The following is a 23,164-nucleotide window of genomic DNA, read 5'->3' as shown; positions in this document are numbered from 1 at the left end:
TGGCTTCCTAAAGATTGCACGGCTGCAGGTATGACCACAGGGCTCCCTTCCGCAGGTATGACTACAAGGCTTCCTTCTTCACGGTTAGGGGCTGAGTTTGAGGTACGGGGCCGCTTACTGTAAGTAATCTCTTCCTCATCGTCCATTTTCCGCTTCTGAGCAGCATTCGAGCCCGAAGTCAGTACATGAGCATGCGTTTCTTTGAATTAGGATATCCTTTACAGCACGTCTGCCCTCACTTTGTTAAGGTCACTCAGGACCAGGATCGCCACAACTTCAGCCCGGATGAGGTTAATAACCTCCCTCTCCCCTAGGGCGCAGTCAAAAGGTTTCCCACAGAAAAGCAACATGTGTATCATCATGTAAATCCCGTAGTCAAACCTCGAATAACCCACACCTTGCCATTTAAATTATACATTGACAAATTTAAACCCGCCGACCTTTGAACCTTTGTCAATCCCTTTAAACTCAAGAAACTTGACCATTACATCACACTGTAAAGGTAGAAAAACAAATAGTTGATTTAAGTACACCATCTATCCAGAATACATATACACTCAAGGTAATTTATGAATACTGTATACAAATATTACCGCAATATGTGCAATTCCAAAAACAATTAGTTAATTTAAGTGCACCATCTATCCAGAATACATATACACTCAAGGTAATTTATGAATATTGTATATAGATATTACCGCAATACGTGCAATTCCAAAATATGGAAGCTTGTCAAAATCATCATCGTAAGAACGGTTGTCCAGGTACTCTATCTGCTCAGATGTGAAGTTTATGCAAGCACAGCTATAATGATCATTATTGCCAGATAAAACCTGGATGAAGACCTGGAACATGTGAGAACAAAGATATATCAGTTACACTTCACAATATGTTCACATTTACACTTTCCATATGTTCACATTTACACTTTCCATATGATAACATTTGCACTTTCCATATGATCACATTTACACTTTCCATATGTTCACATTTACATTTTCTATTTAATCATATTTACACTTTCATGTGAATGTCATTTACACTTTCATGTGAATGACACATTTACACTTCCAGATTTATAACATTTACACTTCACATTTAATCACATTTACACTTTCCCATATGACCTCATTTACACTTACTATTTAATCACATCTACACTTTTCATATGATCACATTTACACTTTCTATTTAATCACATTTACACGTTCCATATGATCACATTTACACTTTCTATTTAATCACATTTACACTTTCAATGACACTTTCATGTGTGACACACACTTCCAGATTTATAACATTTACACTTCACATTTAATCACATTTACACTTTCCCATATGACCACATTTACACTTTCTATTTAATCACATTTACACTATCCATATGATCACATTTACACTTTCTATTTAATCACATTTACACTTTCCATATGATTACATTTTCATATGAATGACACAATTACACTCCCAGAGTGATATCATTTACACTTCCCATTTAATCACATTTACACTTTCCCATCTGACCACATTTACACTTTCAATGACACTTTCATCTGAATGACACATTTACACTTACAATTTAATATGTAAACTAACAGTTCAAAAAAATATGTAGATTAGAGACAAACCATATCAGAATCAAGTTAAAATGGAGTAATACAGGATTGAATCCAAGCATCCCAGCCATACCAGATCTCATCTGTTTTGTCAAGAACTATTCCCTTCTTCTTGGCTTTCCAAATATCCAGGGCATCACTATGTTCAAACAAAGGAAAGTGCTATTAAAGTTACACACTTACATTACAATTAAAGTTAAAACTATTCAAATGAAATTGAGTGAGGATAGGATACGTGCGGTGTGACTAAGCCCGAAGAAATAACGAGAGGATGCAACTGGTGCAGTTTGGTCATTCATCATTTGATTGATTAGTAAGCACAAACAATCAATAACAGAAGACATAACTTCCTATCCAGGTTCAAGGGTTAACATGTCTTCCCGTGACACAAAAAAAAAGTAGGTAAATGCTGCCAATTGTTCCCTACAAAAAAAAATCCTTGATTAGGAAAAAAAATGTATAAAACGACTTATAGTCTGCTTCATAACGGTCCCGGGATTACCATGTTTGGTATCGAAGTTCATGGACTCACCCTTTTAAAAAAGATTATGATCTGTTAAAGACATAGTCTATGACGTCTTTCCTCAAACTAAAAGTAGTGCTGAATAAATTCTTACTGCTTTGCAGATCTGCCGTAACAAAGTCCTGCTCGAGCATGGGTACCCCACAACCAATGGAACAACCAAGGTTGTCAGGGACCACGTCCATGCACAGTAGGTGCTTGCTTGAATGAAATAAGAAGGGGTGGTGGTCTAGGTTACTCCAGGGGACATATATTTCACGACCAGCCACACGAACGGCTGGTTTAGAAGGGCCTCCCGTATCACCCATTCCAGAAACCTCTCCTAGAACCCCCCGAAAGGCCTCCTTTAGAGCTGCAGTAAAATAAAAGGTCAACTGAAATTCAGGCAACTTAATTTCAGAAGAGGCTGCTTCAACAACCACCTTATCTGCTCCCTCTACAACATCCATAGCCACAGCCTCATTCTGAAACAAGCCGGAACCAGCTGGTTGTGCAAGAGGACCTTGTTCTTGCTCGTTGACCATACCACAACCGATGTCTGACCCTTGTCGAGATGCATCTTTTAGGTCTACAGTTAAAATAACTGTCGACTCATCCTCCGGAACCTTGGTTTCTCTGAAGAGAGCTTGAACAACCGGCTGGTCCGCTCCCTGGACACCGCCAACGTCCACAGCTTCAACAGGCGCTGATGTTGGAATAGGTGGTTCAGTTTCACAGGGAGGCCCCTGTTCTTGCTCTACAGCCTCTGCACAACCAACATCCGGCACCCCCGGGAAGGCCTCTTTAATTTCTGCAGTCGTGTAAAAAGTCTATTCCATATTCGGCAATTCCTGTGAATCTTTAACCTTTGCTTGAGACAACTCCATATCCATTCCCTATACAAAATCATCCTGAACTCTCTGTGCACTGACCCCTGTCCCTTCCGTCACCATCACTTTTTGATTTGGGGACCACATCCCCTTCTAAGAATCCATGCAGAGCGTTCTCAATATCAGAAGTCGAAATAAATTTCAATTGAAATGGAGATGAAGCATGTTCAGTTGACTGCACTACCACGTCCGCATTGACCTTATCCGCTACTTCTGATACATTCTTCTCAACTACATGATCATCCACCTCAGAGGGCCCACTAGTAACAACCACTTCCCCTTCACCACTTTTTGCTCCCCATTTAATGCGGCCTTCATCAAAGCTTCCGAAACTTCATCCGGGCTATAAATTGTCTCTAAAATCTGACGATCAGTTAATTGAAAAAATTCAATTTCATCTCCACCACATTCCTCTTCCTGTCGTCAACAGGCCTCATTCAGTTCAGTGGTATTCTAAAAATCAACGGTTTCCATAATCTTTGACACCATACTATCAACTGCTTTGTCAACCAAATCAGCATTATCTGCAAGTGATACACCCTCTCCAATAGGTGTAAACTCGAATTTTTCAAACTTCTATTTTTTTCTTGGCTGCCTTGGTTTTTTTCTTGGCTGCCATCCCAACATCTGACAATTAAGGAACTTTATCAAGAGACTTCTTCATTTGTGACACTATATTTTCAACTTCTTCAACATATTCCTTCATCTTTGCACCTTCGAAGAATTCTTGCGTCGCTTGTGACGGAACAATACCAGTTGAAGAACTAGCCCCAGTAGTTAAATTCTTGATCTTTGATGTTGCATCCGCATACCATGAATAGAAGGCAATAACGTTCCTTTGAATCTTCAAGTACAACTCGTGTACACCCTACACTTGTTCAAAATAACACTTTAAGTCCGGTTACACAACATATAACTACTCTAATATAAATATTAAAAAAATCAGTACATGTTAAAGGAATTATAACACAACACTTACATCTATAGCCCTAGCTTTCAACTCGTCAACATCTTCAACACCAGGAGGAGGTTCAATATGAATAAACTTCTTATCGGGTATTGTACACGGCATTGAAATCAGAAGAGGCGTAGAGCTTGTTATTGGCGTCTTGGCCGCGCCAGCTATGGTCAACATCGTATTGCCAGTATCCTTCTCATCAGATGGCTTATTTTGACAGCGGGGGTACTTCACCTTAGACAATGTTAGTCGACCAATGTCCCCTTGTCCAGCTCATCCTTTATCTTTCTCGATAAAGTTTTCACGTCCCAATGCTGAATAAGTGGGAGATTATCTTGGCAACTCTTACTGCGGAAATCAAACCGCTGAAAATAAGTGATCATAAGGAATGAAATACAACCAAGCAAATGTGACTTCACATTGCGAGACTTGGCCGCCGCATTACCTATACATTCTAAGACGTAGGAACACCAGTCATACTGCGGAATGGCACCCACATCTTCTACAACTTTCAAAAGCTTCATTTCAAGCCCGTTGTTTAAAGTGGGCACAAGGAATGATGAGATACTAAGCAGCACAAACGGATGGCAGAATTCATCCCCTCCATCTTTATAGGCCTTCAACTCGATATGTTTGAAGATATCCCCTAAAGGAATAGAATCATAATTTGATTTTACTTCGAATTTTTGCCGCCACAAATTTTTGATGCGCTTATGTTTTTCATCTTTAGCACAAGGCATATGTCCAGTAGGTACTATTTCCATCTCTCTCTCACCAACAGGTAACATGAAAGAGTCATAGACATCAGACTTCGTAATCATAAACTCCTTCAACTCTAACGCCCTGAACACATAAGAACCATCGCTGAAAGCGTCGAGAAATTCAGGAACATGGGCAAGCGGGTAAGTTCTGAGTTTAAGATGGAGCATCCCCCAAAACCCAATCCTCTGTACAGCAGCTCGCTGAGCATTGTTAAGCATCCTAATAAGCTTGTAAAGCCTGTTAGGGCGACACTTAACGGAAACAGTAGGGGTAACTTGAGGTTGTTCTTCATTTTCAGGTTGTTCTTTATCAGATGTCATCTGAATAAGGGAAAAATTACAGAAGTTTTTCCAGAATATCTATCACAGTTGCACATCCAAGATTATTCCACAGTTACACTTCCAACAGTTACACTTCCAACATAAAAGACTCAATACTGTTATTTAAGTCTCAAATTTAGTAGCACGTTTACAGTTATTGTCTTATCACACTTACACTTCCAATTTATTAAGATTTACAGTTTTAATTTAATCACATTTACACATCCCATATCATCATATTTACACTTTGAGTTTCATCACACTTACACTTACAATTTACAATAATAGTCTATCACACTTACACTTCTAATTTATTCAGAATTACACTTTTAATTTTATCACACTACACTTCCCATATCATCACATTTACAGTTTGGATTTCATCACATTTACACTTACTCAAATTACTTACACACTTTTAATTATATCACAATTACACTTTGGCTTTCATCACATTTACATTTACAGTTACATTTCCAACATAAACAGACTCAAATTCCTTACACAGTTACACTTTAAATTTTACCAACATTTACACTTATAGACATCACATTTACACTCCCCATAAGTTCACATTTACACTTGGTAATTGGTACTTTTGTTTTTTGGCAAATTCAGAGTTACTTTCCAACATAAACATATTCAATAGTCTTATTAAAGTTTCAAATTAATTACACAGTTACACTTTAAATTTTACCAACAGCTACACTTATAGACTTTCACATTTACACTCCCTATTTGTTCACATTTACACTCCCCATTTGTTCACATTTACACTTACACTTTCACATTATTCGAGTTGCAACATACAAATAAACAAACTTACAATTTCAGTGAAAACCCTAATTACAGTTACAGTTTATTACATTTACACTTCCCATTTGTTCAGATTTACACTATCAATTTAATTAGTAATTGATACTTTTTTAAATAAATCTGACACACTTAAAATTAAATTCAAGCATACTATTGAATTAAGATGTTTATGGATAATTAATAGAATAGAAATGAATTAATAATTCCAAAAACACAATCTCAGTAATAACAAAATAATTACTGAAGAATGAAATAATAACAAAAGAATGAAACACGTATATAACAATGAAAACTCAAGGATAATCAAATATTTACAAATTTAAAAAAATAGAACAAAGAGAGGCCTCAAGGATGATCAAAGAATTACCTTCAAATTTGGTTAAGGATGAAGTTAAATAGTGAATAACTTGATTGAGAATAAAAAGAGAGCAGAAATGGGTTTGTTGTATTTGGTAAGGAAATGTGGTAAAGAAACATGAATAAATGTGGAAATGAAAGAGAGGAATTACGATGGTTTTTGAAATTATTAGAGAAGTAGTTGTATGAGAGAGTGGAGGGAAATGGAATAACGTACAAGTGACTGATGGACTAACACATGCAGAGTTTACACAGTAAGTCTACCCATCTAAAGGAGAGAGGTAAATACTACACTCAATATATATATATATATATATATATATATATGTTTAAATATTATATATTTAAATACTCCACTCAATATTATAATCTTATAAGTTGCTTTTTGGTGTAATCTTAGCCATCCATACTAACAATCTAAAGACTCTAAAAGAGACTTATATATATATATATATATATATATATATATATATATATATATATATATATATATATATATATATATATATATATATATATATATATATATATATATATATATATATATATATATAATTTTCTAGAAAATTAGGGATCTTAACCTAGTTAAAAAGAGAGATTAATATAGAGAAAGAAGAGAGACTCAAAATTTCCTTGTAATTTGTGACAATTCTTCATCAATTTAGAAAGATTCAAGCTTTCTTTCACCAAGTTTCTTCATTGTTCTTGATGTTCTTCATTGTTGGTATATTTCCATTTCCTTTCCTTTCCTTTTGGCTCATTTCTTTACATTTACTTCCTCTTAGTTTATTTTGATTGTGTTTGGATTTCTCTTATTTGTTGCTAGAATAAGAATTTTCTCTCTCTTGTTCGTCATTGTTCATGTTGTTTGGTGTTGTTGCTCTAATAAAGTTAGAATCTTTGATTAGTTGTGATAAAGTTTGCTCCTTTTTATATTAATCCATCTTAATCTTAGTTTACTTAGTTAATATTCTCCATTCACACAATTAATTGCATGATTAGTTGTGAGAATCAAACTATTGTTATGTTTATCGTCAAATCATCCATCTTTATCAATTGCCTTGCCTTAATCGACATGAATAGTGAATAGTCCCCTTAATAGGGTGCGATTGAACCCTGACATGGTGTAATTTATCTAATTGAGTTTCATTAAATTAGTTGTTGAAGAGAGGTTGTTGGGTTTAAACAAAGGAATTAAATTGTTGAGTCTATTTGGGAATAATTGTCGGTTTTGACCCATGTCCACCAACGGGAGTTGTTTAGGTTGGCATTGATTACATTACCCCTTTTGGTCGTGCGCCAACTTAGGTTGAAGCCGGAAGGGAGAACCCAAAAGGGTGCCTTTGTTTGTCGGTTTGAAGTTGGCCTTCGGGAGAAGGTAAGGATGACCGGGAGTCTATCGTGGCCTTAAGCCCTTGATCTTGATGAGAGGTGAGTGGAGTGGGCCCACTTTGGTGATTATTGAGTCGGGGGAAATCGTGTCATGAGCCCGGGAGGGAGTTGATTCGGTATCACTAGTGTCCCACCATGAGCCCGTAAGGGATTTGGTGGGCGAATTAGAGGCGTCTCCACCAAATACACTTCCCCCCCTTAGCAATAAGTTGAAGGAACTCATGGATTATTACGAATGTCGGTGGTTTATTCGTACCCTAGGCTTTAATTCATTTAAGTAAAACCGAATTTATTTGCTTGCTTCTTTATTTTTGAATTTACTTTAGTTTATTTTATTTCTTGTCCTTTAGTCTAGCTCCTTAGATAATAACCAACTTGTTTTATTTGACTTAGCTAAACGCGTGAACATAACGATTCATATTCTACTTGCTCCTTGTGGTTCGACCCTTGATTGTGCAACGAATACGTGCACTTGCGAGGTTTAAACTTTAACCATCAAGTTTTTGGCATCGTTGCCGGGGAGAAAAGGCTAGATGTTAATTGCTTAAGTTCAAATTTAGACTAGGTCCCTTTGTTACTATTCCTTTCTTTCAAGTGTGTATGTCTTTTTCATGAGTAGGCAACAAAGAAGAGGTCAACTGACACACCAAATTGACCTTGAAATTGAAGCTACCCCAAGAAGGCTAAACTCTCTACGACGATGGGGGATTATAGAAACACCATTAGTAGAAGAAATTGAGCAACAAAAAACTTTAGATTTTTTTTAGAACCCATTTGGAATATTAGAAAAAGCCACAATGGGAGATCTGGTTCCGATAAGAGAGACAATGGCTCTAAAGCACATAGTCAATCCTAGCATTCAATGGCCTAGGATTCAAGCCAACAATTTTGAAATCAAGAATGCTTTGCTTAACCTAGTGAAAGATAACCAATTTGGGGGAGGTCTCTTGGAGAATCCAAATCACCACCTCAACGAATTTCTAAAGAATTATGACATGTATAAAATGAACGGCGTCTCCGATGATGCGGTCCGTCTTCGGTTGTTCTGCTGCTCACTAAGGGGAGCAACCAAGAATTGGCTAAAAAATTATGATGCCGATTCATTCAAGACTGGGGAAGAACTTTATTCGCCTTTTTGAACAAATAATTTCCACCATCAAGAATGGCCAAGGTCAAGAGTGAATTTCAAGGATTCACTCAAGAAGAAGATGAGACATTATACGAAGCATGAAAAAGGTACAAGCAGCTAAAAGGATATGCCCACACCATGGCATATCTGAAGCCGAATTGGTGAACAACTTCTATAAGTGATTGACTCAAAACCTTAGGCTATCACTTGATACGGGCTCGGGAAAAGGAGCTTTAAATATTTTGGGTCACAAGGCGGCCAAAGAATTGATTGAAGAGATGGCATCAAGAACTATGGATTGTGGGAGTGATAGGCAAACAAGAAAGGGCAAGAACAAAGACCCTAATGCGGGGCTAAATGTTGAGGTGAAAGGGATGCTTGATGAGCTAACTCAACAAGTGGCATTTTTGAATTCTAAACCTTCTAACTCCGACGTGAGACAAATCTTGTCATGTGAGCTTTGTGGTAAACAAGGCCATACTCCAATCGGTTGTCCTTTGATTGCACCCATTCAAGAAGAGTGTTATTCGGAGCAAGTAAATGGGGTTTAGGAATCTACAAATGCAAGGCAAAGGTCCAACAACAACCAATTTATTAATGGGAAGAGGGTTCACCCTCTCTTGTCTAATGCATCACATGATATCCAAAACCCAACTACTTTCTCACCACAACAACAACAAAGGTTCAATCAAAACCGACAATTCCAAAGATAAATTCCACCCGGTTTCCAAGGAAAACAATTTGTCACTCAAAACCAACAACCATTTGTGGGGTTCAAGAGCCAAAACTTCAACCAACCTCAAAATCAAAATTTCCAAGCTCAAAACTAAGGCTTAACCAAAACTTCCAAGGGCAACAAAACCAAAAATCATCTTGGGAACAAGCCTTTGAGAAATTGCTAATTGCCAATAAAAAATCCGACTGAAAGCTTGACAACCACATTACTTCGTAAAACCGGGTTAATGATGAAATAAGAGCATCCCAAAAACCAACGGAAATCCATGTAGCCCAAATTTCACAGCAATTGAGTCAATTGGCTCAAAATGTGGGGAAATTTCCGAGCAACACGGTGAATCCTAGGGAAATGTACACGGTGTTATTAAGAAGAGGGAAGCAATTGGAAGAGGTCGAGAGGGCCCCAAAGTGGAAGAGAAAGAGAGTTGCTAATGATGAGTTGAAGGAGCAACCGATGGAGGTAGAGGTTGAGAAAGCTCAAGAAATAGAGATGGAGGATATACCCAAAGAGAATGATCCCACACGAACCAAAGAGAAAGAACCAATTCTCCACCTCAGGTGTATATTCCACCGGTACCCTTTTCACAAAGGTTTGTTAAGCCAAGACTCGAGAAAAAGTATGAAAAGTTTGTTGAGATCTTGAAGGGGATGAATGTCACAATTCCTTTCCTTGTTATGATTACCGAAACTTCATCATATCGGAAATTCTTTAAGGATCTTGTTACTTTGAAGAAGAAGAGTGGGGAGGTGCAAACTATTAACCTCTCAGAGGAATGTAGGGCTATTCTTACTCACACCAACAAGCTACCGAACAAGCTAGAAGATCCGGGTAGTTTCTTAATTCCATGTTCTATTTGGGGGGTGGCTATAAAAAGGGCATTATGTGACTTGGGGGTTAGTGTAACCCTCATCCCACTTTAAATTTTCAAGAAGCTTGATTTGGGGGACTTAAAGCCAACAAGAGTTTCACTTCAATTAGCCGATCGATCGGTTAAATTTCCCATTGGTGTTATTGAAGATTAGTCCTTAGTTTTTGGGAAGCTAATTATACCATGTGATTTCTTTATAATGGATATGCCGGAGGATAACCATGTGCCGATTATCTTGTGGCGTCCTTGTCTAGCAACCGGTTGAGTATTGATTGTAACACCCGTAAATTTTTAGTCTCATTTATTTTATTATTAGTTACGAAATTTCAATTTGTCGGTTTTCGTTGAATCGTTAATTATTTCCATTTTACTTCTTATTTCAATCCGATTTCTACTCGGACCGACTTTTTATTTAAATGACACATTTTATAAGTAATTGGAAAAATCCATTTTTTTTGGTGGCCCATTTTCGTTTGGACTGTGTGTTAGTTGCTTTTAAACAAGTTAATTATTTAACATGATTTATTCTTTAATTCTTCTATTTAAAATATTTAAGATATTTGGCAATATCTCAACTTGATTATTTAACAAGAAAATGAGAAGATATTTTTTTGGTTTGTTAGCTCTATTTGGCTAGCTATATCATCTTAAGCAATAAGATTTTATTATTATTCTTTTTCTATCAAACTCTTATATTTGTATACATTCATCTTAGTGTTTAAAAAGAAAAACGAAAAGAAAAGAAAACAAATCCTACGGCTGCGTTTTCTTCGAATAAATATTACGTACGTGTTTGCCTTCTTGCTTCTTCATTTCCTTTCGTAAACGATTTTACGTACGTACTTACCTTCTTTCTTCTTTATTTCGACCCATCTACAACTTCAGTTAATATTCTTGTTTTCCTAATTTAATTCAAATTTGATTTTGCTTGGAGTGGACGATTGATTGGTGCGCAAAATTAGTTAGCGGCATGGATTTGGATGATTGTTGCGTTCGTTATCAAGGATATCGAGGGGATCCTTATAAAGATGAATCTCTTATCTCGACTCGGATAGCGAATAGAGGTAACTTCGACGTTACTCGGTATTACACGATTTAAATTATTGTATATGCATGTACTAGGATTTTTTTACGAGAATTTATATTGATATATACTTTTCGAAATTATGATAACCTAGTACTATGAAGTTTACATATGATTTTTGGCTATGCTAAATTTTATTTTGTCAATTGGGAATTTATTTGGTTGATATATTGATTTTTATGCTTTAATCGATTGTTTTGGATATTAGGGTTTCAATATTTCGTTTTTATACTTTAATCTGGTGTAAATTATATTTCTGGAATTAATAGTTGATTTTAAGATACCATGAAATTTTGTGGTAATTGTTTTGGAGTTATAGTATTTATTTCGGATTTTATAGCGTTAACACGGTTTTTGCGATTATAGCGATGTTGAACTGTTTTAATTAGATTTAAAATACTAAATCATAAGATTAATTCTTGAAATTTTAATATGTGGCCAAGACACTGTATTTTGAGATATGTGTAAAATTTTAGGTCTTGAAACCTTAATGTCGATTTAATAAGTATTTTACAAGTTTTGGTGAAAACCGTTGCAAAATCTGTCAAATCTGACAGTTTGTTTGTAAAAATCATATCGCGTGTTTTTATTTCGAATCTTCAAAAATGTTAAAAAGAGAATCCTGTTATTTTAAAGTCTAGAGTCAGCACAAACAAATTCACTCATTTCCGATGTACGGTTTGCTCAGAATAAATTATGTTTGAACAGCTCGCCTGTAAACTGCAATTCTGCCTTTTTGCTCAAAGATTAGTTTGTAAACATATTTCCATTTTGATACAGTGGCTAATACTTTTCTCAAAGAAACTTTGTAATGTCTAGTTATGTTTAGAATTTTACTTTGCCTTAAAATATTTTCTTAAAGTAAAATTATGAACTGAAACATTATTGATGTCGATTTCTGACAGCTTTTAGAAATGAATTTTTAGACCCCTATTGCTTTCGTTTTCTGAAATTAATTATAAAACGAAATTTGTAGCTAATAGCTACTGGAAACCAAGAAAATTGGCCTTGTATTATTTCAATTTTTATATATTTCATTATGAATTTTACAGTACCGTTGTCCTGTTTTTAAAATCTGATTTTAAGAGTTTGTCTCGTTAAGGCCCAATAATATATATCTTACTAAAGTACATTAAATCTTTGGCTTATTCTAAGCTTTAGTACAGTAACTTTACTAATTCGTAACCTTGAATTTATTTTATACTTTTGGAAGTGAAGTTTAAGCTTCCTGTTTTGAAGATATGAAAGTGTAGTTCACTAATGAACTTTTGAAATAATATACTTTGAATAAGAACTATCTTTGGGATTTTTAAGTTTGGAATAATTAAAGGGTAAAGAATATTGAACTAAGGCATACAGGTTCTTATACAGCTATATGATTGTGTATCCTGCGGGCGGTATAGATTTTCGTCGAGTCATATACATTTACTTAGACCAGGACTTCGCACTGCGTGGTAAGATGTGTCCTATTATAGCTCGTTGTCAGGTGAGTGGACTTGGAGATGGTCACCTTTGCGTGACACTGGGTCCCCGAAACTAGTGTAAGATGCTGCGGTGTCAAGGAGTATAGCTAAAGAGAAAATCTAGCCTGAACTATATTATTTCCATTCTGTCATTTGAGGAATTTTGCCTTTAAGCATGCAACACATTTATTTTAAGCGTGAGTTCGGTAACTTATTTTTGTTACATATGTTTTGATATTTCAATATATTTTTATTTTATTATTGCTTCTGTAACATTTATATCATGTGATATGGCTGGGAGAACGTCGAGTTATTCCCCACTGATTGTGGCTATTATGTTTATAACATGACAGGTTTTAGCTTTGCTGGGGATTTCTGTGTGAGCTATTATGTTTGCTGATCCTACTCTGTTTTTCTGCTTTCTTTTATGGTTTTAGTCTTGAACACTTTTGGAGGTTTTCTTTATTTTCACCCTTTTTATAAAAGTGGCATTTGTTTAGACTTAACCATTTAATTTTATCCTTGAGAATTTTTAACATTCTCAATTTATAATAGTTAGAACTTTTATCTTTGTGTGTTTAATCCCATTCGACAGTGTTTCCGCCATTGTTTTGCACTACATTTTATACTGGTTTATAGTTGGTATCAGAGCATCACTGCTCCCGACGCTCACACATTGATCTTTAGGAATATGCCTAATAAATGATTTGACTAAATAAATGATTTAGTGAGAGATGGGTAGAAACCATAAGAACTTGGATATTAGTCTATATGTTCTTGCAAAATCAATGATTAACATTGAATCTATGTTTTATTTCTCCGACGAAGAAGATGAAAGAAGGTGGACGTGAATGTGGTGTTTTCCCGGACTAGAACGCTATCATTATGGTGATATTGAACTCGCTCAACACCCTAACTAACCGCTTGGAGAACTTGATGCCACAAGGAGGAGACAATGGTGGTTCTAGCCCAGATTCAGTTCTGCTCAAGAAGCAGACCAGTTGGCTGAGAGTAGACTCAAGTTCCATAATGGTGTAGTACACCCAGAGTAATCACACGATGGATCCGTCAGATAAAATGACCCAAGACCGGTGTGTTTGTTTCTCTACAAGAAGATGGAGCGATTCAGTGAGCCCTTTGCAACTCTGGAAGCCTGAATATTCATCTTTGATCTCAGGTCTTGTTAGTGTGTGATCAAGGTTCCTCTTCCTTCACTCCTACAAATCTTTTATCTCCTATTCTGGTGAATGATTCCATATTTGCGATTCTTCCTCTTTTGCTATTTATTCTTTTGAAATTCATTGGTTAAACTTACCCTCTCATGGCGAACTCTGATGGAAGCTAAGTTGTTTGAGGTTTACTGAAGCATTGTTATCTATGGTTTGAGGATAGTGAGTTTTACCCTTAATGTCTATCTTGTAAGAACTTTTATTTCTTGAGGATTAACTTAAATGGTGAGTAGTGGATTATGGAGTTAGAATTTTGGAATAGTTACTGGTTTTGGATTATAGGTAATTTACATATTTTGGACTGAAGGTGATTAAGGCTATTATAGTATCCATGTGTCATTATCGATTGACCTAGATTAATCTTAGTTTCTATCCATATGGATTTAGATCGTTAAGTTCTGATGATAGGTTGTAACCTATAAACTTTTGGTGATATGACTTAACTTTATTTGGGTTGTTTAGTGTTAACCTTGAGAATAAGGAGTGTCTTAGCCCAAATGCAGTTTGGATTGATTATATTGATGTGAAGAATTATGAACCTGGAGTTGGGAATTATGTATACCTATCATACCTATCATATCTTAATATCTTAACCTTAGTACAGGTAATTCTCTGAGGAATATTTTGGTCTGAATTACTTTAAAGTAAATTGTTGTTTGATGACCTTATATGATCGAAATTATTGCTTGGTTGAGTTCTTAACCCTCTAGTTATTGCAGTGTTATGATTGGGAATTTAATGGACTGCTAAGAGACCTTTATATTCATTTGATGGACTTCTAAGAATTCTCCTTTGGATATCACTCTGTGGATATTAGTAACAAATTAGTGTGTTCAATTGAGAGGTGCGTTGTTAGATGGTGGATTTTAGTTTGGTGTTCCATAACTCAAGAAACCTTGTGAGTTTAGTAACCTTGTTTCTTTAGTGGTGAGTTTAGAATAGTAAAATCCTTTGAGTGTGTTATGCTATTAGGCTATTATGGGTTTAGATTATATCTCGGGTGCGGACTTGATGAGTTTAGAACAGTTTTAAGGGACTTATCAGTTAACTGGATTTGTTCTGTTTTGATAAACTATGGAATTTTGGTTAGTAAAAATGGAGTTTGAACTACTTGATGGATTCTTACTATGCTATTCTGAGAGGTTGCACAAGTATGTAAGGTTTTGGATGAATGTTGTCCCAATTGATAATATTGGAGAGATTAGGAAGTTTGGTTACTTTGAACTTGACAACTTAGTTGTCTGGTGTTACTAAGCTTGGAATTGGTTTCGATGGAAATAGGAAAGCTGGCGTTTCATAGAGGAGTTGTACCGACAATCTCAAGATGATTAATCTGTTTTTCTATCCATGAGAGAGCTTTGTGTGGCTCTTGACTCCTTTCCTCTTTTCTAGAGCATCAGGTTACTCCACTTGTTATGAATTCCTTAGACCCTTGCTTAAGTCTGAAAACTTTTGGTTTTGACTTGTCGTTAACTTTTCTCCTCGAATATTTCCATTTTTAGACAAGAGTTTTGACTGATATCAAACTTTGGTTATGTTGAAAATTTTTAATATCTTAAAATATGATTTCAAAATTTTAAACATCTAGTTTAAACTTGCTTGTATTTTGAAATATCTTCAAACTTATTTGCAAACATTTCGGAATTGTTTAAATACAGTTATTTAATACATAGAAAAACATTCAAAAGTTATTTTGTACATGTTTGATTTGTCCTAAATTTTTGAAGTAAAATCTTCACATCTTCGTTTTGGATTTCAATGTTAGTTGAGTACTAGGACTTGTTATTGAAGACGTCTAATGACTGGTTCGGTACTTGCTAACGTTTGGTTTGAAGACTTGATTTTTCTAATGTTGACTTGCCCTTATCTTAGACGAGAGAATCCTGGTTCGCGGCAGTATTCTCTCGTTCCATGAGATTAGATAGGTGATTTCTAATGGTTCAATTTTGAAAATTGGTTAAAGACTGTTTACGCCTCGACAGTGACTTTTTGAATTTAATTTTCAGCTGAAATGTTTTAAAAAGCCATTGTTCTTTAAATTTTGTTTTCTAACTTTTAAGTTTCACTAAAGATAGGCTTCAGCATTTCCATATTAACTCAGATTCTATCTGTTACCTCTGTGGACTGGAGGATGATGTTTTTTTGGGTGTTGACCAGGAGTATCCCCTACCGACAGCTGGGGCAATCTCCTTCGAGGTACTAAAGGCAATTTAATGGGTTGACCCCTCCCAAGTTTGGGTTTTTCATTCGCAAGAGTCAGGAATCGAACCCCTGACCACTTGTTTAAGAGATGAGAGCCCTTACCACTCACACCAGCCAACCTTGGTACTGGATGACGAAGATCATAGGCACCTTTTCTTCAACTGTATTTACAGCAGCAGGTGTGTGAAGCTGCTCTCTTTGCAATTGGATATCAATATTCCTACTGTTGATGTCATTCATTGGTGGCTTAAGTTGAGAATACGAAGTTTACTGAAGAAGAAGATAGTTGCAGCTCTTTTACAAGGACTAGCTTACAAAATCTGGGAAACTAGGAATCATTGTAGGTTTGAGTCTGTCATAGCTAGCTAGGCCTGATTTTATTGTATCACAGGTAAGAAAGGAGGTGATTAGCAGGGTTGATTTCTTATGTAACCCAGCTGATAGAGTACGTGTTAGGTAGTGGTTAAGCTAGCAGTGTTTGCTTATTGTGTTGTTGATGTAATTGGACGGTTCTATTGGTTTATTAATATACATACATTTTACCAAAAAAAAAAAAAAAACCTTTAAGTTCGAGGACGAAACTTTTCTTAGTGGGGCAGATTGTAACACCCGTAAATTTTTAGTCTCATTTATTTTATTTTTAGTTATGAGATTCAAAGTTTTAATTTCAATTTATCGGTTTTCATTAAATCGTTGAATTATTTCGATTTTACGTCTTATTTCAATCCGATTTCTTCTCGGACCGACTTTTATTTAAATGACACATTTTATAAGCAATTGGGAAATCCATTTTTTTTGGGGGCCCATTTTCATTTGGACTGTGTGTTAGTTGCTTTTAAACAAGTTAATTATTTAACATGATTTATTCTTTTATTCTTTTATTTAAAATCTTTAAGATATTTGGCAATATCTCAACTTGATTATTTAACAGAAAAATGAGAAGATATTTTCTTGGTTTGTTAGTTCTATTTGGCCAGCTATATCGTCTTAAACAATAAGATTTTATTCTTATTATTTTTCTACAAAACTCTTATATTTGTGTACATTCATCTTAGTATTTAAAAAGAAAACAAAAAACAGAAAACAAACCCTACGGCTGCGTTTTCTTCAAAGAAATATTACGTACGTGTTTGCCTTGTTGCTACTTCATTTCCATCCGTAAACGATTTTACGTACAAACTTACCTTCTTGCGTTTTTATTTCAACCCATCTACAACTTCAGTTATTATTCTTGTTTTCCTAATTTAATTCAAGTTTGATTTTGCTCGAAGTGGACGATTGATTGGTGCGCAAAATTGGTTAGAGGCATGGATTCGGTTGATTCTTGTGTTCGTTAACAAGGCTATCGAGGGGATCCTTATGAAGACGAATCTCTTGTCGACTCGGATAGCGAATAGAGGTAACTTCGACGTTACTCGATATTACACGATTTAGATTGTTTAAGTTGCATGTACTAGGAATTTTTATGAGGATTTATATTATTATATAATTTTTAAAATTATGATAACCTGGTTCTATGAAGTTTACATATGATTTTTGACTATGGTAAATTTTATTTTGTCAATTGGGAATTTATTTTGTTGATATATTGATTGTTATGCTTTAATCGATTGTTTTGGATATTAGCGTTTTAATATTCCGTTTTTATACTTTAATCTGGTGTAAATTATTTTTATGGAATCAATAATTTATTTTAAGATACCATGAAATTTGTGGTAATTTTTTTGGAGTTATAGTATTTATTTCGGATTTTATAGTGTTAATACGGTTTTTGCGATTATAGCGATGCTGAACTGTTTTAATTAGATTTAAAATACTAAATCATAAGATTAATTCTCGAAATTTTAATATGGGTCGAGACACTGTATATTGAGGTGTGTGTAAAATTTTAGGTCTTGAAACCTTAATATCGATTTAATAAGTATTTTACAAGTTTTGGTGAAAACCGTTGTAAGATCTGTAAAATCTGACTGTTTGTAAAAATCATATCGTCTGCTTTTATTTCGAATCTTTAAAAATGTTAAAAAGAGCCTCCTATTTTTTTCAAGTATACATTGTGCACAAACAAAAACACTTATTTCTGATGTACGGTTTGCTCAGAATAAATTATGTTTGAACAACTCGCATGTAAACTGTAATTCTGCCTTTTTGCTCAAAGATTAGTTGGTAAAACATATTTTCCTTTTGATACAGTGTCTAATCTTTTTCTCACAGAAACTTTGGAAGGTCTAGTTATGTTTAGAATTTTACGTTGCCTTAAAATGTTTTTTTAAAGTCGTTTTATGAACTGAAACATTATTGGTGTCGATTTCTGTCAGCCTTATGAAATGAATTTTTAGACCCTTTTGCTTTTGTTTTATGAAGTTTATTATAAAATGAAAGTTGTAGCTAAGAGCTAATGGAAACCAATAAAATTGGCCTTGCTTCATTTCGATTTTTTTAATTTAATTATGAATTTTACAGTACTGTTGTCCTGTTTTTAAAATCCGATTTTAAGAGTTTGTCTCGTTAAGGCCCAATAATATATATCTTACTAAAGTAGATTAAATCTTTGGCTTAGTCTAAGCTTTAGTACAGTAACTTTACTAATTTGTATTCTTGAATTTATTTTATAGTTTTGGAAGTGAAGTTTAAGCTTCCTGTTTTGAAGATATGAAAGTGTAGTTCACTTAGGAACCTTTGAAATAATATACTTTGAATAGAGACTATCTTTGAGATTTTTAAGTTTTGAATAATTAAAGTAAGGGCAAAGAATAATGAACTAAGGACTTCGCACTTAGACTAGGACTTTGCACTGCGTGGTAAGACGTGTTCTATTATAGCTTGTTGTCTAGTGAGTGGACATGGAGTTGGTCACCTTTGCGTGACACTGGGTCCCCGAAACTAGTATAAGCTGCTGCGGTGTCAACGAGTATAGCTAAAGTGAAAATCTAGCCTGAACTATATTATTTTCATTCTGTCATTTGAGGAATTTTGCTTTTAAGCATGCAACATGTTTATTTTAAGCGTGAGTTCGGTAACTTATTTTTGTTATATACGTTTAGATATTTAAATATATTTTTGTTATATTATTGCTTCTGTAGCATTTATATCATGTGATATGGCTGGAAGAACATCGAGTTACTACCTACTGATTGTGGCTGTTATGTTTATAACATGACAGGTGTTAGCTTTGCTAGGGATTTCTGTGTGAGCTAGCGAGTAGTTTGCATATCCTACTCTATCTTTCTGCTTTCTTTTATGGTTTTAGTCTTGAATACTTTTGGAGGTTTTCTTTATTTTCGCCCTTTTTATAAACGTGGCATTTGTTTAGACTTAACCATTTAATTTTATCCTTGAGAATTTTATATATTCTCAATTTATAACAGTTAGAACTTTTATCTTTGTTTATTTAATCCCATTCGACAGTGTTTCCGCCACTGTTTTGCACTAGATTTTATAGGGGATTACATTTATTGATGTTAAGAGTGTTTAGTTATCATTGCAAGTGGGTTAAGTAAAAGTGGAGTTTGAACTCACCAAGTCTATTGAAGCTCCATTTTTTAGGGACACTTGTTATATTGTAGAAATACTATAGAATCCCGTGGAGGAGCATGACCAAAAAACTTCTTCTATGGATCCTTTGGAAACCTGTCTTGTCAATGGGTGTGAAACTGATGAAAAAGATGTGGAAGATCTAGCATATGTGTGAATTTTGGACTTTGCTCCAATTCATAAAAAGACTCCAAAGTTTGAGAATCTAGAAGTTGGTAATAAGGAGGAGAGTTCCACGCCTCCTCCTACGGTTGAACTTAAACCTCTTCCCCTTTCTTTGAGATATGAATTCTTAGGTGATAACTCTACTTTTCCTGTCATCATCAACAGTGACCTTAACAACACTCAAACTTCAAAATTACTTGCTTTGTTGAAAAGGTTTAAGAGTGTTCTTGTGTACACAATTGGTGACCTCAAAGAGATTAGTCCCTCTTTGTGCACTCATAGAATTTTGCTCCTTAGAGGAACAAAGAAGGCTAAACCCCATCATGAGAGAGGAAGTGAGGAAAAGGGTCCTCAAGCTACTTGATGTCGGCATCATATATCCTATTTCGATAGTAGGTGGGTGAGCCCGGTTCATGTGGTGCATAAAAAAGGAGGAATCACGGCTGTTAGGAATGATAAAAATGAATTGATTCCACAAGAACGGTACCCGGGTAGAGAATGTGTGTTGATTATAGAAAGTTGAATAAATCTACCCGGAAGGATCACTTAACTTTGCCGTTCAAGGACCAAATGTTGGAGCGGTTGGCTCAACATGATTACTTTTGCTTCTTGGATGGGTACTCGGGATTCTTTCAAATCCCTATCTATCCAAGTGATCAAGAGAAGACTACCTTCATATGACCCTTTGGCACCTATGCATATAAGAGGATGCCATTTGGGCTATGTAATGCACCCTCCAGATTTCAACGTTGTATGATGTCCATTTTCTCCGATTTCGTTGAGCAACAAATGAATTTTTTTATGGACGATTTCTCGGTTGTGGGAAATTCCTTTGAAAATTGCTTAAAACACTTTGATAAAGTGTTGACCAAATGTCAAGAGAGTCATTTAGTCTTGAATTGAAAGAAGTACCACTTCATGATACAAGAAGGAGTTGTATTGGGACACATAGTGTCTAATAGAGGTATTGAAGTGGACAAGGCTAAGGTTGAGGTCATTGAGAGTCTTCCACCTCTCATAAATGTAAAGAGGGTGAGGAGTTTCCTTGGACACGCGGGGTTTTACTGCCGCTTTATCAAGGATTTCTCTAAAATTGCAAGACCATTGACCGAATTGTTAGCAAAATATACCCCCTTTGTGTTCTCTAACAGTTGTCATGATTGCTTTAATAGGTTGAAACAAGCTTTGCCAAGTGCTCCAACTATTCAGCCTCCGGATCGGAACTTGCCGTTTGAGCTCATGTGTGATGCAAGTGATCAAGCCTTGGGCGTGATTTTAGGCCGAAGGAAAGATGGCAAGCTACATGCCATTCACTTCAAGTAAGACTCTCGATGAAACCCAAATCAACTATTCAACAACGGAGAAAGTGCTCTTGGCGGTGGTCTTTGCCATGGAAAAGTTCCGGACTTACTTGGTTGGAGCCAAGGTAATAGTACACACCGATAATTCCACCTTGAAACATTTCCTCATCAAGAAGGAATCAAGGCCTCGGTTGATCCGGTGGATACTCTTACTACAAGAATTTGACATGGAAATAAGAGATAAGAAGGGTGTTGAGAATGTTGTAGCCGATCATCTTTCACGGTTATTGAATGAGAATGTTAAGGAAGGACTCCCAATTGTTGACTACTTATCCGACGATCATTTAGTGTCCTTGTGTTTGGGAGAAGCACCTTGGTATGCCGACTATGTTAACTACTTGGCATCGAGTATAGTTCCTTATGGGTATGACTCACACAAGAAAAAGAAGTTCTTCCATGACATAAGGCAATACTATTGGGAGGATCTTTGCTTGTACAAGACTTGTGCCGATGGCATGATTAGGAGATGTGTACCAGAGGATGAGTGCCAATCCATCATTTCTCGTTGTCATGATCATCCTTGCGGAGGACACGCAAGTACTACCAAGAACGGAGCCAAGATATTGCAATGTGGATTTTATTGGCCTTCCTTCTTCAAGGACGTGGCTTCTTATGTCAAGGCTTGTGACCGGTGTCAAGAACCGGGACAATCTCTAAAAGAAATGAAATGCCACAAAAATTTATCATGGAAATTGAAGTGTTTGACGTATGGGGAATTGACTTCGAAGGTCCTTATCCCTTCTCTTATGGAAACAATTACATCCTAGTTGCGGTGGATTACGTATCAAAGTGGGTTGAGGCAATTGCCACCCAAACGGATGATGCTCGGGTTGTTAGCAATTTTATGAGGAAGGTGATATTTCCAAGATTTGAACTGCCCTGTGTCTTGATTAGTGATAAAGGGTCGCATTTTTTTGAGACCAAGTTTGAGGCTCTTTTGAAGAAATATGGAGTTCAACACCCACAAACGAGTGGTCAAGTTGAGATATCAAATAGAGAAATCAGAGCGATATTAGAGAAAACGGTGAGTAGCTCAAGGAAGGAGTAGGCAATGAAGTTTGATGATACCTTGTGGCCTTTTAGGACCGCTTTCAAAACCCCAATCGGTGCTTCTCCTTTTCGCTTGGTATATGGGAAAGCGTGCCACTTACCGGTGGAGTTAGAGCACCGTGCTTATTGGGCGATTAAATATCTCAACTATGACTTGAAAAGCTCTCAAGAAAAACGACTATTAGATCTCAATCTATTGGATGAATTTAGGCTTGATGCCTATGAGAATGCTAAGCTTTACAAACAGAGGACAAAGAAGTATCATGACAAGAAAATTCTACGAAAAGAACTCAAGGAAGGCGATTTGGTCCTCCTTCTCAATCCGCGTCTAAAGCTCTTTTCGGGGAAGTTAAGATCGAGATGGTCGGATCGCTTAATGGTGAGACGTGCTTTCCCTTATGTCACGGTGGAAATAACAAGTGGTAATCGTAGTTTCAAGGTCAATGGGTTAAGATTGAAGCATTACATAGCCGGGTCACCATTGGTGAAGGAAGTATGCACACTTAGTACCCGCCTCATCATATCTTGATTTGAGCCCCTATTCTATATATTTCGTAAGCTTTAATTTTTGAAACCTCAATTTTTATGCTTCTTATATGCTTGGTGACCGTTCCAAGGCTATTTTGGTCCGTTGGGCGTAAAGTTTCGGGATATTTGGTGCTCATTCGGGTTGGTGAAGCTACATAATCGTGTTCCGGGATCTAAGCTTCAAGATTAGCAAGTTTTTGGG

At 35.8% G+C, this 23,164-nt stretch overlaps 1 protein-coding gene across 1 annotated transcript; it reads left to right on the top strand.

Moving 5' to 3' along the window:
- The first annotated feature begins 22,435 nt into the window (after positions 1-22,435).
- On the top strand, positions 22,436-22,963 carry LOC141632365 (uncharacterized). The gene has a single exon (XM_074444917.1). The coding sequence runs from the start codon at positions 22,436-22,438 to the stop codon at positions 22,961-22,963; it is 528 nt and encodes a 175-aa protein (XP_074301018.1).
- The last annotated feature ends 201 nt before the right edge of the window (positions 22,964-23,164 follow it).

This window comes from Silene latifolia, chromosome Y (genome assembly GCF_048544455.1).
Source record: "Silene latifolia isolate original U9 population chromosome Y, ASM4854445v1, whole genome shotgun sequence".
Taxonomy (NCBI): Eukaryota; Viridiplantae; Streptophyta; class Magnoliopsida; order Caryophyllales; family Caryophyllaceae; genus Silene; species Silene latifolia.
The sequence above is the reverse complement of the archived record's forward strand: the minus strand, read 5'-3'. Positions and strand labels throughout refer to the sequence as shown.